Here is a 14,294-nt window from a genome sequence, read left to right on the forward strand (position 1 = left end):
CAGAACAAAGCAAGAAACTCACCAGCTAAGGGTACAGAAAAAGAGGCCCGCTAGCAAGAACTAGCGATGAACGAATAAAAAATTAGCTTAACACGGCAAAATATGGCATGAAATAAATTTTAAAGGTTTCGGTTATGGTTGCGGACAAATATCCATTGTCAAGATTATGGAGGGGTCGTAGAAAACGAAAGTGCAGACGACAGGCACTCTTTGAAGGCCCCTGGAATGACAGATAAGATGTGTCGGATTACATTTTTTGATAAGACCGCGACTGCATCCTGGACCCGTACTCAAGCGCAGGTTTTGTGCCACGCACTGCCACACATCTGGGACACTGAATTGATTGAACGGTCCCGCCCATGGATGATTCAGGCGACTTCAGCTTCACCACGTGCGTCGAGCAAGTGAGTGGTCGAGCATGCGCAATGAATCTCGCCGCTACTACGAGGTCATGCCATTGTGAACCGAACCTTTCGCATGCAAAGGCGTAATGCGTCGTGTCCACCGCCACATTATGAGGAACGCGCGTAGTTTGCCGAGTCATTGTATCAATATATATTACCCCAGTTCTGTTGAGTAAAGTTAGCCTTCGATCCCCACGTGACTTGTTTACCGATGATATTTTAATGAATTATTTGTTGTATCTGCCTTGTTTTTATTTTTGCGCACATGTTTGTGAGTGCCGAAGAAGTGCAAAACAATATGGCAGCAGACAGGTGCAAAATGCAGCAGTGTCCTAATGGCTTGTGAGTAGGGGTGTGCGAATATTCGAAATTTTCGAATATATTTCGAATATTATAATTTTAGTATTCGAATTCGATTCGAAATCCAAGTATTCGTGTTGTTTCGAATATTCGACCCCACGCGAATATTCGTATCTAGCCGAATATTGAGCACCGGCGTTCATTTCGGGAAGGAAAATTCTTTCTTCCTCCAAGGGCCATGCTATGCGCTGGTGAGCTTTTTTGTGGCTATACCTGCGAAGCTGGTATAGTCAGAGGTGTGCACGAAGTACCTCGCAATACGTGCCAGGTCAGCATGGTGCCAAGTGAGAGGGCATTTTCTGTGGCTGGAGGAGTCGTTTCAGTTAGAAGGGAACTACTTCTGCCTGACCATGTGGTGCAGCTGGTTTTCCTTCACGACAACCTTTTACGTCATCCCAGCAACGCGCTTTTGTGCTGATGGCAAGCTAGCCTTAATCAATGGTGTGTACTAGCCATCTTCTCTGATATTTCCACTCTTCTAAGAATAATGTTCCAGACTTTGATACTTTTTGTGCAGCCACACACACCTTTCGTGCTCATTTATTCATCGATAGTTGAACTGTGATGTTCTTGGGTGGCCAAATAAATGTTTTGTAGTGATTAAATGCGTCTGTCCTTGATTATTCGATATTCGATTCGATATTCGGAGCTAAGTATTCGTATTCGATTCGTATTCGAAAAATTTGATATTCGCACACCCCTACTTGTGAGGTTAAACATGTGGAGTTTCACTGTCAGCAGCAGCACGAATAAAAATATGTATGTTGGAGATCAGTGCATTATGTAGTTTCAAAAGCCCATTTGCATGCGTGTTAACATGAAACAATGAAGCATGCATAGGTTTTATTGTGGCTGCACACAAATGGCTGCGCACAAATGGCTGCACACAAATTTACCTTAATCTAGCCATACTAACTCTGTAACCCTCTTCTCTACTCTGTGAACTGGACTTGCTGTGCCTTTTTCCTACCCTTTGAGGCACTTTGTATGTACAGTCTTTGCAAAAAGTAACCAGTCCGCACGGTTTGCTTCGGAGTCGTATTACAGCTATTATGCCAGCCCAAGCTTGAGCTCTAAATCTCTGTATGCTAAGCAGAACCCTTGCCCTCACATTCAAAGAACTTTTTATGCGTAGCATATTGCAATCACTCAGTTCAGTCCTTGGGCGCGGCCGGGCAGCCACCAAACCACGTGACGTCACGTCACGTGGGACGTCACGTGGTGACGTGGCCAAACAACTTTAAAAATAAAACAAATAAAAAAACAAACAAAAAACGGCTGAGCATGGTGACGGTTGCCACCGCTCCGTTTCAAAGGGGGCGCTCCTATCCATCCATCCATACGTCATGGAGGAAAAGCTGCTGAGAAATCGAGTGCCGCCAAGCAATACTAGCAAAACCTCGCGCAAAAAGAATATGCAATGCATTCTTGGCTTAACCAAGCTAAGCCTGGGCATCTTTTTTATCTTTAGGGAAGCTATGAGCGCTATACTACAAATGAGAAGCAAACCATGCAGCCTGGTTACTTTTGGCAAAGACTGTAAATTTGAAAATTTGCACCTTTTTTTGAGAGTATGCTCTAGCTAGTGTGAATTTCTTCATTTCGTGCGTGGTTGAGGGAACAAACGCGGGTTAGTGACATCCTAGTCGAAATCAAGAGGAAGAAATGGGTTTGGGCATGTAATGCGAAGGCGAGATAACCGCTGGTCCTTAAGGGTGACAGAGTGGATTCCAAGAGAAGGCAAGCGTAGCAGGGGGAGGCAGAAGCTTGTTACGTGGGCGGATGAGATTAATAAGTTTGCGGGGATACGGTGGCCGCAGCTGGCAAAGGACAGGGTTAATTGGAGATACATGGGAGAGGCCTTTGCCTTGCAGTGGTTGTAATCAGGCTGATGATGATGATGACTAGTTTTTTTTTTTACTTCTTGCATCATGTGCATCTTCAAATCGCAGAATGATTCCACAATCCCTGCGGTCGGTGTTGGTTTCATGAATCCTGGTGTGTTAATATTACAGTTGCCGCCTATTTTGACAGTTCGTAAGAAATTTTGTTTATCCGTGTAAAAAACTGGCCAATGGTGTTTTTTGTTTTGGTGTTTTTGTTGGAAAACTATTAAATTTACTTTTTTGAGGCCTAGCTACATGTGCTAATTAGGCCAAAAAGTATTTGTTTTGAATTGAAATGATAAATGACACCTGAAAGGTTTAAGTGGAGCAAGTAGTTGCAGCACCACTGCAGAAAAGTGGCCATGGATTGATGGACGAGTGGATATATATTTATCCATACATGTGTACGTGCACGATGTGCATGCATGCATGTTAAGAAATAAAGATGGCTGACCCTGTCATTTCGGATGGGGTTCAGGAGGAAGCTGGGCTAGATGCTTCGGATTGAAATCTGTGTACCATGCCACTCTCTCATGTGCCCAAAAATTGCCTAAGAGCCAAGAACATTTTTTGTCCTTTGATTCAGCCCAGAGATATTGTGACCCTTTCTTTGAAATCTGCACTCCTCAAGTCATGCTCTCACATGATGGAGGCGAGCTTTCTGGGTGAGGTAGCCAGATTGTGCAGAGCAGGGTTCCCACATCTTGGTAGCCGTGGTCGAGGCACTCTTACAAAAAATCAAGGGGAGACCAAAGAAAACACAGGGACGAGAATGTAGCAGCGTCAAACCAGAGGTAATCTCGTACATCCACAGAGTGTCCCACACTCTAAAAAGGGTTGGCAACAAGTATGGCGTGCCGATGGCTTTTTCTGCGCCAGGTAAACTGACCAAGATGTGCACCAAGGTCAGCAGTGGCAGCCCTGCGAGTTCTGGCTGTGGAATGAAACACACAATGCTGTATGCACGGTCTGCCATGGGTGTAGTTTATGAGATCTCCCTTTCATGTGGCAAAGTATATGTCGGACAAACTGGCTGCTGTGTCAATGAACATGCCAGGGAACATGAACGATCTCTAGATAATGTTTCAGAATTGTTCCAGAATCTACCACCCATTGCTGCTCTTGTAAAGATCAAAACGATCATAACTGTGGGCCACAACTTGATGGAATCAAAATTATAAGTCAAAGTAAGGACAGATTATCTCGCGAATTGTCATAAGTGTTTTTTATTTAGGAAAGAGGTGACACATGCGTAAGCACCACATCAGTCTCGCTGCGAGCCAGTGAATCCAGACTGTTAAACAGGCGATAATATGCAGTCTGCTCTTTTTAACCTACTCAGATTTTTTGTGTTCTTTTTTACCTGCAGTCATGAATGCGCATACGCTCAGCACCTTCATTCTTTATAAATTTAACATGTGTCTGCTTCAATAAAAGTAGTTGGAGTACAGCGCCTGTCCTGTCAAGTTCTTTCTGTGTCCTCGTTTTGAAATGTAGCGCTGGATTACTTTTCATGCAAAATATTACATTACAGTTATGTCTGAAAAGCTCACCACTTCTCACAGCAAGCAGCAAAACAACTTTATGTGAATTTGCATGTACTTGAACCAAACAGTGCCATTACAAAAAAAACTGTCATAGCAAGGTACCGTTTGCCAGCCTACAGCACTAGCAAGTAAGCATAGTTTAAAAAAAGAAGTTACTTTTATGGTAGGATATAACTTAAAAAACAGCAGTTGGTAACAATGGGTCATGATCCGCAGTGTCCTGTATACTCCGCTGACCAATCACAGGAGTAAATGAAGCAAGCTTTTTAACATTTGGCTATATCAAAACTCTTGAGCTTATTTTTTCGTTCCGTAAGTAGCTTCTTTTTTAGGTAACAAAAAAAACTTTAACAACAAAGTACTGTTTTGTGGCGGAGGCATTCTGTGTGGCGGTCAAAAATGTTGGCAGAGCTTCACTGCAGAGTTAAGTTGTATTCGTCTACGGTCACTAGAAATCAGTGGCATCATTTACTCTGTAGATGTAGATAGCACCTCACTCAGTAGTGTCTCAAAGGGAACAAATTTATAACTAAAGTGCCAGACCTCATGGTTTCTTGTTGCAAATAAACAGCTATAGTTGGGCATAGCTCAAGCATGTTGCTGTGAATTCCCCTCAAGAGAGGCCCTCCAACCAACAGTGTCAACCTACTGTTCTGACATCACAGTCAGTTGCATCATACCTGCCAGCTACGTGCGATGCCACACTAGCAGGTGCAAGGCAGTTGATCACGAAGTCATGATAATAGGTTGACACCTGTGGTTGGAGGGCCCCCTTTGAGAGACACCTGCTGCTTAATTCTTGAATTGTATCTGAATGCAGCATCAGCCTGACATAAAGTACAAGATGAAATGGTATCACGAGTGGGTGTGAGCCTCTTTGCCTTTTCAAGCTCCAACGCTCTATGCTGACACTGTATAAAGGTCAGATCATCTGGGTACCGGGGCACACGGGGGTGTCAGGAAACGAAAAGGCGGACAGGATAGCTCGAGGATATACTAACTACCAAGCATCCAACATCAACGACCTTGAGGAATCCCTGCCAGTACCTCAGGAATACTGGGCCATACTCAACAACTACAAAGGCAGCAGGATGCGGTACCCACCACCGCACAAATCTTTAAACAAAGAAGAGGCTGTCACATGGAGACAACTTCAAATGGGGTCATATCCAAATCTAAACACACTAAGTACCCCACACTTTACGCACACAATTGTCCGTGGTGCCATGAAAAACCTACACTGTATCACATAGCATGGGCATGTCAAAAAGTCGACGTCGTCCCAGTTATACAAAACCCAAGTGTGGAGCAATGGGAGGGTCTGCTCTCCAGCGACTGCCGCGATGACCATATCGGTTTGATACGGCGAGCTCAGCTGACGGCAGCATCCAGCGGAGCCCCGGAATAGGGGCAACCGACCGTTGCGGATGGACTCTTCTGACCACATAAAAAACACTTGTGCTAGAGCCAAATAAAGTTATCCTATCCTATCCTACCCTATACAATCATCAGTAAAGCAGACTTCACACCAACACGGCAGTGCAGTTCTGGGGTACATTTGATACTTTTCTGCCAGTGCCCAAAGCATCTTCCCTAATAGCCTGGCTGGAGAAGCTGGACAACAATTTGTTGGTGAAGAGAAAACTGGTGCCGCATCTATTCCGCAGATGTTTTACTTGCAGTACTTCCAGTTCAGAGTTTGCATATCACAGGGCACCATTGTCTAGCCATTGTTTGCTTACACAGTGCTCTGATGTCTTGAACAAAGTTGTTTCTTTAGAGTGTCTCAAGGCTGCTTTTGCAGCATGCGCACTCATGCACTTCTTCTGGACAAAACCAAGAGACTGCTGAGACGTCAACACAGGAAGAACACACTTTGCTCACTGCCTTTCCCAGTAAAAAAAAAAAAAAAAAAAAAAACACCACCTAGCAGTTTCCATCTGGTGTCCAGTAGGTGTCCAATTGATACTAAGTTATGTTTCTGAACCTTCAATTTTTTTCCTTCTATTTCTGATCACAACCTATTGTACAGCTTGTTTATCCTTGATGGAGTGGAGTGACTATGAGTGGTTTGCCTCAAGGTTCTGCTAAAGCATAAAGTCATTATGCAGTCTGCTCTAATTTTGTAGCACTGCTGCTATTCTTTTGCTGAGATATGTTGCGAAATCAAAGGACACTGAGATGAGGCAGCTCGATTACCGGGCTAAAGCCCTTTATACAAAATGCAGTTGGCCTTGTATAAAAGGTATGACTTCCTCTCCACCCAACGCACCTCCACAGTAGCAAACAAACCTCAGCCTCCCTGAAAAAATAAATGAATAAATAAATAAACGAATTGAGCTGCTCTGCACATTCAACTATGACACACCAACTGAAGTTCATGATACAAATTTCGTTGCACCATTATAAACGGTTAAGGAACCAAGGGTGTAGTGGCATTTCATGGGTAGTATTGCACAGGAGCATTTTTTATGTAGCAAATGCATCACATTACAAGGATATCACATTAATGAGAGGCAGCTGTGTGTTTGAAAATCACCGTACTATTAATTTAGCTTATGATATCATTAGTGCACACCATTGTGCTGCTTTGTTCATATATACACCGAGTCACACAACCTAATTATTCATCCCATAATTTATATTCTAGTTTCACAAGAATGGCCTCATATCAATACCTGACTTCCTGTCCGAACAAGATGTCGAGCTGCTGAAGCAAGAGTGTGAAAGAATAGTAGACAGCATTGAGGACAGCAAGGATCAAATAACTGTCTTCAGTACAAAAAATCATGAGGTAATGTAAACACTGTTCAAATGCCAGGGGGTTTATGCTAAAGCACTTGATGAATAACTGCTACGCATAAATACTTTTTATTTCAAGGGGAGAAACAGGTACTTTCTGGAGTCTGGTGACAAGATTCGGGCCTTTTATGAAGAGGATGCATTTGATGAACACGGTAATAACACTAATAACTACTGCTTTGTTTTTATTGTTTATGCTGGCTAAAGACAGTTATTTTTTTTCTGTACAGGAAACCTAGTTGTTAGCAAATCAAGAAGCATAAACAAGATTGGGCATGGTAAGTTACAACTGTTTTGCATAGACAGGCATGCGTTACAAGAATTATTGGCATGAAATTTCCACTGTAAGCACCGTCATACTTTGACCTGCACAACAGTGACGCTTGATGTTTATTTAAGCTATACTTTGATGAGAATCTGATGCATAGTGAATGGATAGGATCAATGCAATGTTTCTGGCAGTCCTCTTGCATTACTAGGAGTAGTTGTTGCCTTCTTATTAACCAATTCATGTCCTGACATTAAGCATGAACTCATTAGTCTCTACAGGAAATGAAAATTTTCAGCTTGATGGTCGTACAGCATTCAGAAAGGCTGGACACAACATCTGCTGCTAAAAATGCTACAGGGAAGCTTTTCCCTAGTTCTGCTGCTAAGAGCCAAGTTAAGACATTTTGAAGCAGGAATGTGTGCTCAAAATGTTGAGTTCTTCAGCACGCCTGCCATCTATTACCTTATAGTGGCCCTACTGCATGGTCATTTACCATTACATGCTCAACTCATTTTGAATAATAACAGAAAAAGAATGTTAGCTCTTACTTCTGCAAAGTGGCTGCTAACAACAGCCTATTAGTTTTGTCCTCATACTATGTGCTTTTTTTTTTAAAAATAAGCCTGTTGTTTTCAATAAAGTCTGATGCCTTGTGGCCTGTGATGTGACATCATTCTTGTTCTCGGTTATAATAACACATGCATGCAAGTCAGCAAATTACGATGACTGCTATCATAAGCACTGAATTTTAAATCCTGAACATCATTTTCCAGCACTGCACTGGCTAAATCCGGTTTTCAGACGGGTCTCATTTAGCTCCAAAGTGAAGGTATAGACTTGTGCATGAGAGCAAAATGGAGGCACAAAAACCTGAAATACTTTGTTACGTTTCAGGCACTGGTAAAAGAAATTGGATTCAAGGATCCACGCCTTGTTCAGAGCATGTACATATTCAAGGTATACTTCGTGTTCCAGCACCACATTTTTTGTTTGTGCTGGATAACTGAACCAACTTTTTCTTGTTCTGGGCTTGTTTTTTCCTTTCAGAACCCTGAAATTGGAGGTGAAGGTAAGGGTAAAATGAACTAGAATATTTTTGTAAGGGTGAATGAGTGCAAGGTACCTGCCAAGAAATTATGCACTGTCATCATTATTTCCCAGTGACAGCTCACCAGGATGCAACATTCTTGTACACTGAGCCCAGCAAGCTGATTGGTCTTTGGTTTCCACTGGAAGATGCCACAATGGAGAATGGTTGCCTCTGGTATATCCCTGGATCCCATAATTCTAGTAAGAGAAAAAGCTTAATCATTATTTTAAAGAAGCATGCGCTCAGCATATATCACAACTGTACAGTTTGTCCGACTTTCATGTTCATGTTAATGTGAATCATTTGAAATGGAACAAGGTTTGTTGTGTTGCATTCGGTTTTATGGCGCATAAGCAACTAAGGCTATCATGCTCCAGACACTGAAATGGAGTTGAGTACACCACACAGGATAGCGTAATCATTGCACATGAAGATTTCTGCATCATTTGAGGCACACATGTACTGGCTTGTGACTGGTGGGCTGTTGAAAGGAAAAATCACTTGACACTAAAAGAATGAGTTTGAGGTATTAGCTGATGAGGTTGACTTCAGTAATCATTTAATCACGCTATTGCAAAGTACTTAGAGCCAGTGTCCTAACTGAAACGAAATGTAAATCAAGCATTTGCACGGAAAATAAATTTTTTGAGGTACAAGCCAGTCAGGTTATCTAAACTATTGACTCAGCTTATCTATACCACTTTATGCAATAGTACATTTGAATTACTGCAAATTTGAGCCTTCACTTGCAGCTTATCTGTACCGTTTTAAACAATAGTACATTTGAACTACTGCAAATTTGAGCCTTCACTTGAAGTTCCAAGAGAAAAACAAAATATCCTCAGCTCAGCCCTTTGCACTGGTTTATGTTTCAGCTTACTATGCTTTGTACATTATTCCAGTCTAGGTCCCATGGTTTGATGTCAAATTGTACTGAAGGTCAGGAAAGCCACAAACTATAATGGCTCCATTATAAAATGGGTACTGCTTAAAGCTGGAGTCAGTTTTTCATTTTTATTCATTTATATATTTAAAATATAAATGAATTTTGAAATAAGAACTTTAAAGATAAATAACGGCAATTTTTTATTATGCAGTTTTAACATTTTTTTATCAATTTCATACCTCCGAAGTTTTCAAGAGTAAGGTGTGCTTGCTTATAGTGCAGGCTGGGAGGGCAGTGTGCTGTAGTACATTCCGACAGTATGATGTGGGAAAACTTCCTGCAAACAGCGCATCTAGTTGCTCAACGTTTACATTGGTTCGTATGCTCACCATTCCAACACACCGCACTGTTCCTTTCAGTGAGCCTGTCAAGAAGATTTGTTCGCAACAATGACCCAGACGGACCACTTTTAAAAATGGTTGATATATCCGTTCATGATTACAGCAATGAAACTTTTGTGCCTGTCCCAGTGTGTAAAGGTACGTAGCTGCATCAGACTGATCAAGGTGCAATTGTATAAAACGCTGCTCTTTCCGAGATTCTTTAAGGCGTTCAAAGTAAATAAGCATGAACAACAGAACTCGTGGAATCGTTAGTATGCCATGTTTTCTGAACACCAGCTTTTGCCCCACATTAGACTAAGGAACAAATTCAAATGGGGACCAGAATACTGTGTTCTTATGTATTTGTTCTTGTGTCTTGCATATATGTTGCGTATGTTAAGAAATGCTGTTCAAAAAACAAGGTGAATAATTTTGGCCTTGATTCATCATTAATATGAAATAGCTCAAATTGAATGGTGATCTTTAGGTTTTTACCAAATCATATAGTGTCCTGAAAAAAAAAAAAAAAAACTAATAATGCTCACAGAGTTAATATTACCTTTTAAAGTGCTTGAAATCAGTTAATCCTTGCATCACTGATGATGGATTGCTTTTGCCAGCTTCGAAGCTTTAAAATGAGTTGCAAGCGGCAGATTCACGGGAAGCAAAATACACCTGCAGGTGATATCAGCGGTATTCACACAGGTGGTTGCACATCTCCATCTTCACTGGTTTGCGACATGCTGCCACTTAGATATTTTTGTCTGATTAGGTACCATTGCATACAAGTGCAAAGGCTAGTCACAATATCTTTATTAACTATCGCCTCATTCTCTATTGTAATTGGCTTCAATAACTGAGGTGGCAAGGTATCAACTGATTTTAAGTATGAAGATGCGTGGACAGCTTTATGCATTTGGTCCCATATCCCTAACATGCGACCTTGTGGTCCAAATAGAAAGGCCGTTTTACGTATGACAAAGCATTCAGGCGTTGTGTGAATGTAGTTAACAGCTCTTTGAGACATGCTTATCTTGGAAAAATAAAATATGTTTTTATAAGCGCTACATAAGAACATACTTTTCTGTACAGGTTCCTGTGTAGTCATCCACGGCAGTGTTGTGCACAAGAGCGAGAAAAACTGCTCTTTTTTCCCTCGGCCAGCTTACACATTTCATATCATCGACAGGGATGGATCAGAATACAGCCCACAAAACTGGTATGCATGTCTTCTTTCAAGGACTTGACATATTATGTAATAATGCAACAAATTTGCAACAAACAATGCAACAAATTTTTTTTCTTGAACAGCTCCCCTACATTCCTCTTTCCAATGCTCATCTGTTTCTGAGCAAAAAGCAGTTCATTTTGCATATGGGCACCTCACTTTATCTTTCAAAGTTTTTGTAGCTTGTTTAGTTTCAAAGGACATTGTAGATTAAATAAATGTACAGCAGTGGTTTGAGGGTTCGCAGGCTTACATGTCTAGCTTTCACAGATTGTGTGAAGGTAGAAATGTGGCAAGCAGGCTATATTCGTACTCACAGCAACAGTGCAATTAGAAAAAGGTTAAAAAATGCAAGGAAGTGCTTAATATTTTTGCATCAGCGCTTGGTGCGTTCTCATGATAGAGACCATATGTTTTAAAGATTATTTTGGAGCAAATTCTGTGGTAATCCGTGGCCATTTATTTTCGCAAATAATTGGAAGTTTTCCACAGTATCTACACATATAGTATGCTGAAATTTTTTTTATTCGTCTGAGGCACTAACTTTTGACAAGAAAGTGGAATATTTGACATGGATGTATCTGTTATGCTGCCAGTACTTATACACACAGTGTGGTTTATCCCTGTTTGGAGATTATTTAGTATATTGAATATATTTCCCCAACAATGTGGCGTGTGGTAGGAGTAGCTCTTTTCAACTGACCATACAAAACGTTGAAATGCCTTTTCAACACTCACAGTGCATATAACACACCACAGCACATACTGCATACAAAACAAAATCATGAGCCTGTTACAAGTGTGTATCCTCCTGACTCGTAGCAGTCCGGCAGTTTTCTTGATAACACAGACATTACCTAAAGACTGTTACTGCAGTTTATATCAGTATACCCCTTGTAATTCAAGAGGAAAAAACTGCTTGAAAAACACCAAAGGCTTCAGAAGTTCTCCTTTGGAACTTCTGATTTGTTGTGCAGGTCAGTGATCTGCATGTGGTACCAAACAACTCACTCATGAACTGCTGGTCTTTCATGGCGTTTTGTCAGAGTTTGTGCTCAGTTCTCAGGAACAACATTGTAGTGCCCATGGAAGTTCCAAATGATGTTAGAATGCCTTTTCATGTAGATTATGTCAAGCACACCGTTAATGTCTGCATCATAAAGCTGAGTGGAATTTTTTTGCAACTTCTCTTGGCAAGAGCGCTTGCAACAGCGTTGGAAAAACACTAAAGCACTTAGCATCAATGGCAAGCCTTCAAAGGCCTTATGAAGGTCACATCATGACACCCCGTCAGCTGTTCACTTGGCTAGAAATTAACATAAAGGGTAGTATGTCCACTGCATACCGGAAAGCGCTCATCAAGAAAAGGGTGCCCAACTTAATTGGAAGTATGGGACGGCTATGCCTGTGAAAGGCACACGAGCATTACACTATTTCAAACCCTCACCCCTCACTACTATTCTTGCTGAAGCCACATCCTGCTCAGCTACAGAGGTGTTTTTAGTAACAAAGCAAGTGTAAGCACCACAGTTCTCATCCCATCATCAAGTCAATATTACCCACTTTGAGCACCGCAAAAGCCCTGGCACAGTGGCTCTTAAGGCCTTGCTTCCCTTTCAATCAGATTAGAGCATGAAGCATCGAGGGGGGAAGGAGCGGCGACAATATTGAACTTTATTGTTTTGTACAAAACAAGAACGCTCAGAATAAACATTCTGGAATGTATTCCATCGACTCATATGATTCAAAGCATTGCATGCTCCACATTTACTGGGGCAGCACTAGAACAACACATGTGACTTAAGAAAAACCAGCCAAAAAGACGGGGACAAAGGAGAGACGAGGCACACACAACGACTGGACTATCAACTGTGCTTTATTGAAAAAACAGCCTGCTCAAGCTTGCTCAAGCTCCCTTTCTTTTACCTTTGAACTACCCGCTAACCAGTCGATTCGTTTTTTAGAACTTCAACTTACTTTTTGTGACGATGGCCATGTATGCTGGTGTTTTTTACCTAGGAGTAAGAAGGCTTTATTACCGTACTCGTCTGCACACTCAAAAGTCGTCAAGAGAGGGATTGCCATGAGCTGTTTTCGCAATGCTCTGCAGAAGAGTTGCCACCATAGCATGAAGTCAACTTTCGACAACCAGGTTAAGTGTTTGCAAGAGGCCGGTTTCCCAAAACCGCTTTTGAATGCTGTGGCAGAGTCGTTGCTGCAAAGAATTAAGAGCCGTGACGAAAATGTGGCTGACCCTACTAGGGCTGAAAGAAGAAAATTTGAGGTGATGCCTTATGTGCATGGGGCTTCCCACAATATCAAAAAAGTTGCTGCAAGACAAGGTGTCAATGTTGTCTTTTCTGCTCCTTGCAAACTTTCAAGCCTTTGTTCACGTGTCGCGCGTGGCAGAACTAGACCACCTGTTTGTTCGACGCGGCATCAAAACTGCTATGTTCCTTGTGCGACACGGGTGGTTTATAAGATTCCGCTGACATGCGAAAAAGTTTACATCGGTCAAACTGGCCGGTGTATAAATGAAAGGCTACGAGAGCACCATAACTCTCTGACTCCGGCTGACGGAGCAAACTTGCCTCGCCATTGCCGCGATTGCGGGTGCTACCCGTTGTTTTCCAATGTCACTTTTCTCGGTAGAGGCAAGGGTAAGGTTGAGCGGGAAATCCTCGAAGCATTTCACATTAGCAATCATGGAGATAACTGTGTTAGCACGGCTTCTATCACGTTGATACAGAAAGAATTAGGTTACTTGTCCCGTTGACATCGCAGTTTGACTATCTTACGAGATCGCTGTTGTTGTTTTTTGTGCTGGTTTTGCGGTGTCGTTGAGTTGCGCATGCTCTGTTGGGTTTTGTTGGAGACTGGCTGTTTTTTCAATAAAGCACAGTTGATAGTCCAGTCGTTGTGTGTGCCTCGTCTCTCCTTTGTCCCCGTCTTTTTGGCTGGTTTTTCTTAAGTATAATGTACCAACTAACCCAGATTTCAACTCTTCTGCAACACATGTGACTGCGCTGAATGCCCCTGTATTGCGTCTTCTTCATTAGGCGAATAACTGCTGCTACAGAACTTGGGAGCTCAGCGAATTGCATCAGCGCCAGCTGAAAAGTGGGTGGGAGCAGGAGAAACCAGAGTGCAGAGGTGGCTATAGCTGAGGAGTGTTGTGTAGTGGTTTTTAAAAATAGCAAAAATGGTGCATTTTGGGCCAAAATAATGAACTAAAGCAACGCAAAAAACTTTGTACTAAAACTTTCTCACTGAGCATTACAAAACCACAAAGCATATGCATTACCTATAAAAAGTTTCGCACGTGGTAGTGAAATATTTGATTTTTGTAAACTTTTTAATGAGACCTACTTTTGCACTCATCTGAAAAATTCAAAGGGCTGTCACATGACCGGGAAGTTCCCCCCCCCCCCCCCCCC

The 14,294-nt window shown here is 41.9% G+C and overlaps 1 protein-coding gene across 5 annotated transcripts in view; it reads left to right on the forward strand.

Moving 5' to 3' along the window:
- The window catches only part of LOC149353609 (phytanoyl-CoA dioxygenase domain-containing protein 1-like), a 56,521-nt gene that overhangs the window by 40,820 nt on the left and 1,407 nt on the right, over positions 1–14,294 (forward strand). Inside the window, exons 1-10 of one of the 5 annotated variants that reach the window (XM_089582684.1) lie at positions 183–404; positions 6,848–6,991; positions 7,079–7,154; positions 7,230–7,277; positions 8,044–8,099; positions 8,165–8,227; positions 8,318–8,339; positions 8,432–8,560; positions 9,666–9,785; positions 10,722–10,848. In XM_089582684.1, coding sequence (XP_089438810.1) covers positions 360–404; positions 6,848–6,991; positions 7,079–7,154; positions 7,230–7,277; positions 8,044–8,099; positions 8,165–8,227; positions 8,318–8,339; positions 8,432–8,560; positions 9,666–9,785; positions 10,722–10,848 — 830 coding nt within the window. In that variant the 5' untranslated portion in view covers positions 183–359. Of the gene's footprint in view, positions 1–182; positions 405–4,817; positions 5,063–6,847; positions 6,992–7,078; positions 7,155–7,229; positions 7,278–8,043; positions 8,100–8,164; positions 8,228–8,317; positions 8,340–8,431; positions 8,561–9,665; positions 9,786–10,721; positions 10,849–14,294 lie in introns of those variants that run through there. The other 4 variants (XM_089582685.1, XM_089582682.1, XM_089582686.1 and 1 more) reach the window with 4 other exon arrangements.

The sequence above is a fragment of the Amblyomma mixtum genome, chromosome 3 (assembly GCF_055824585.1).
Source record: "Amblyomma mixtum isolate Tamu chromosome 3, ASM5582458v1, whole genome shotgun sequence".
In the NCBI taxonomy this organism is placed as follows: domain Eukaryota; kingdom Metazoa; phylum Arthropoda; class Arachnida; order Ixodida; family Ixodidae; genus Amblyomma; species Amblyomma mixtum.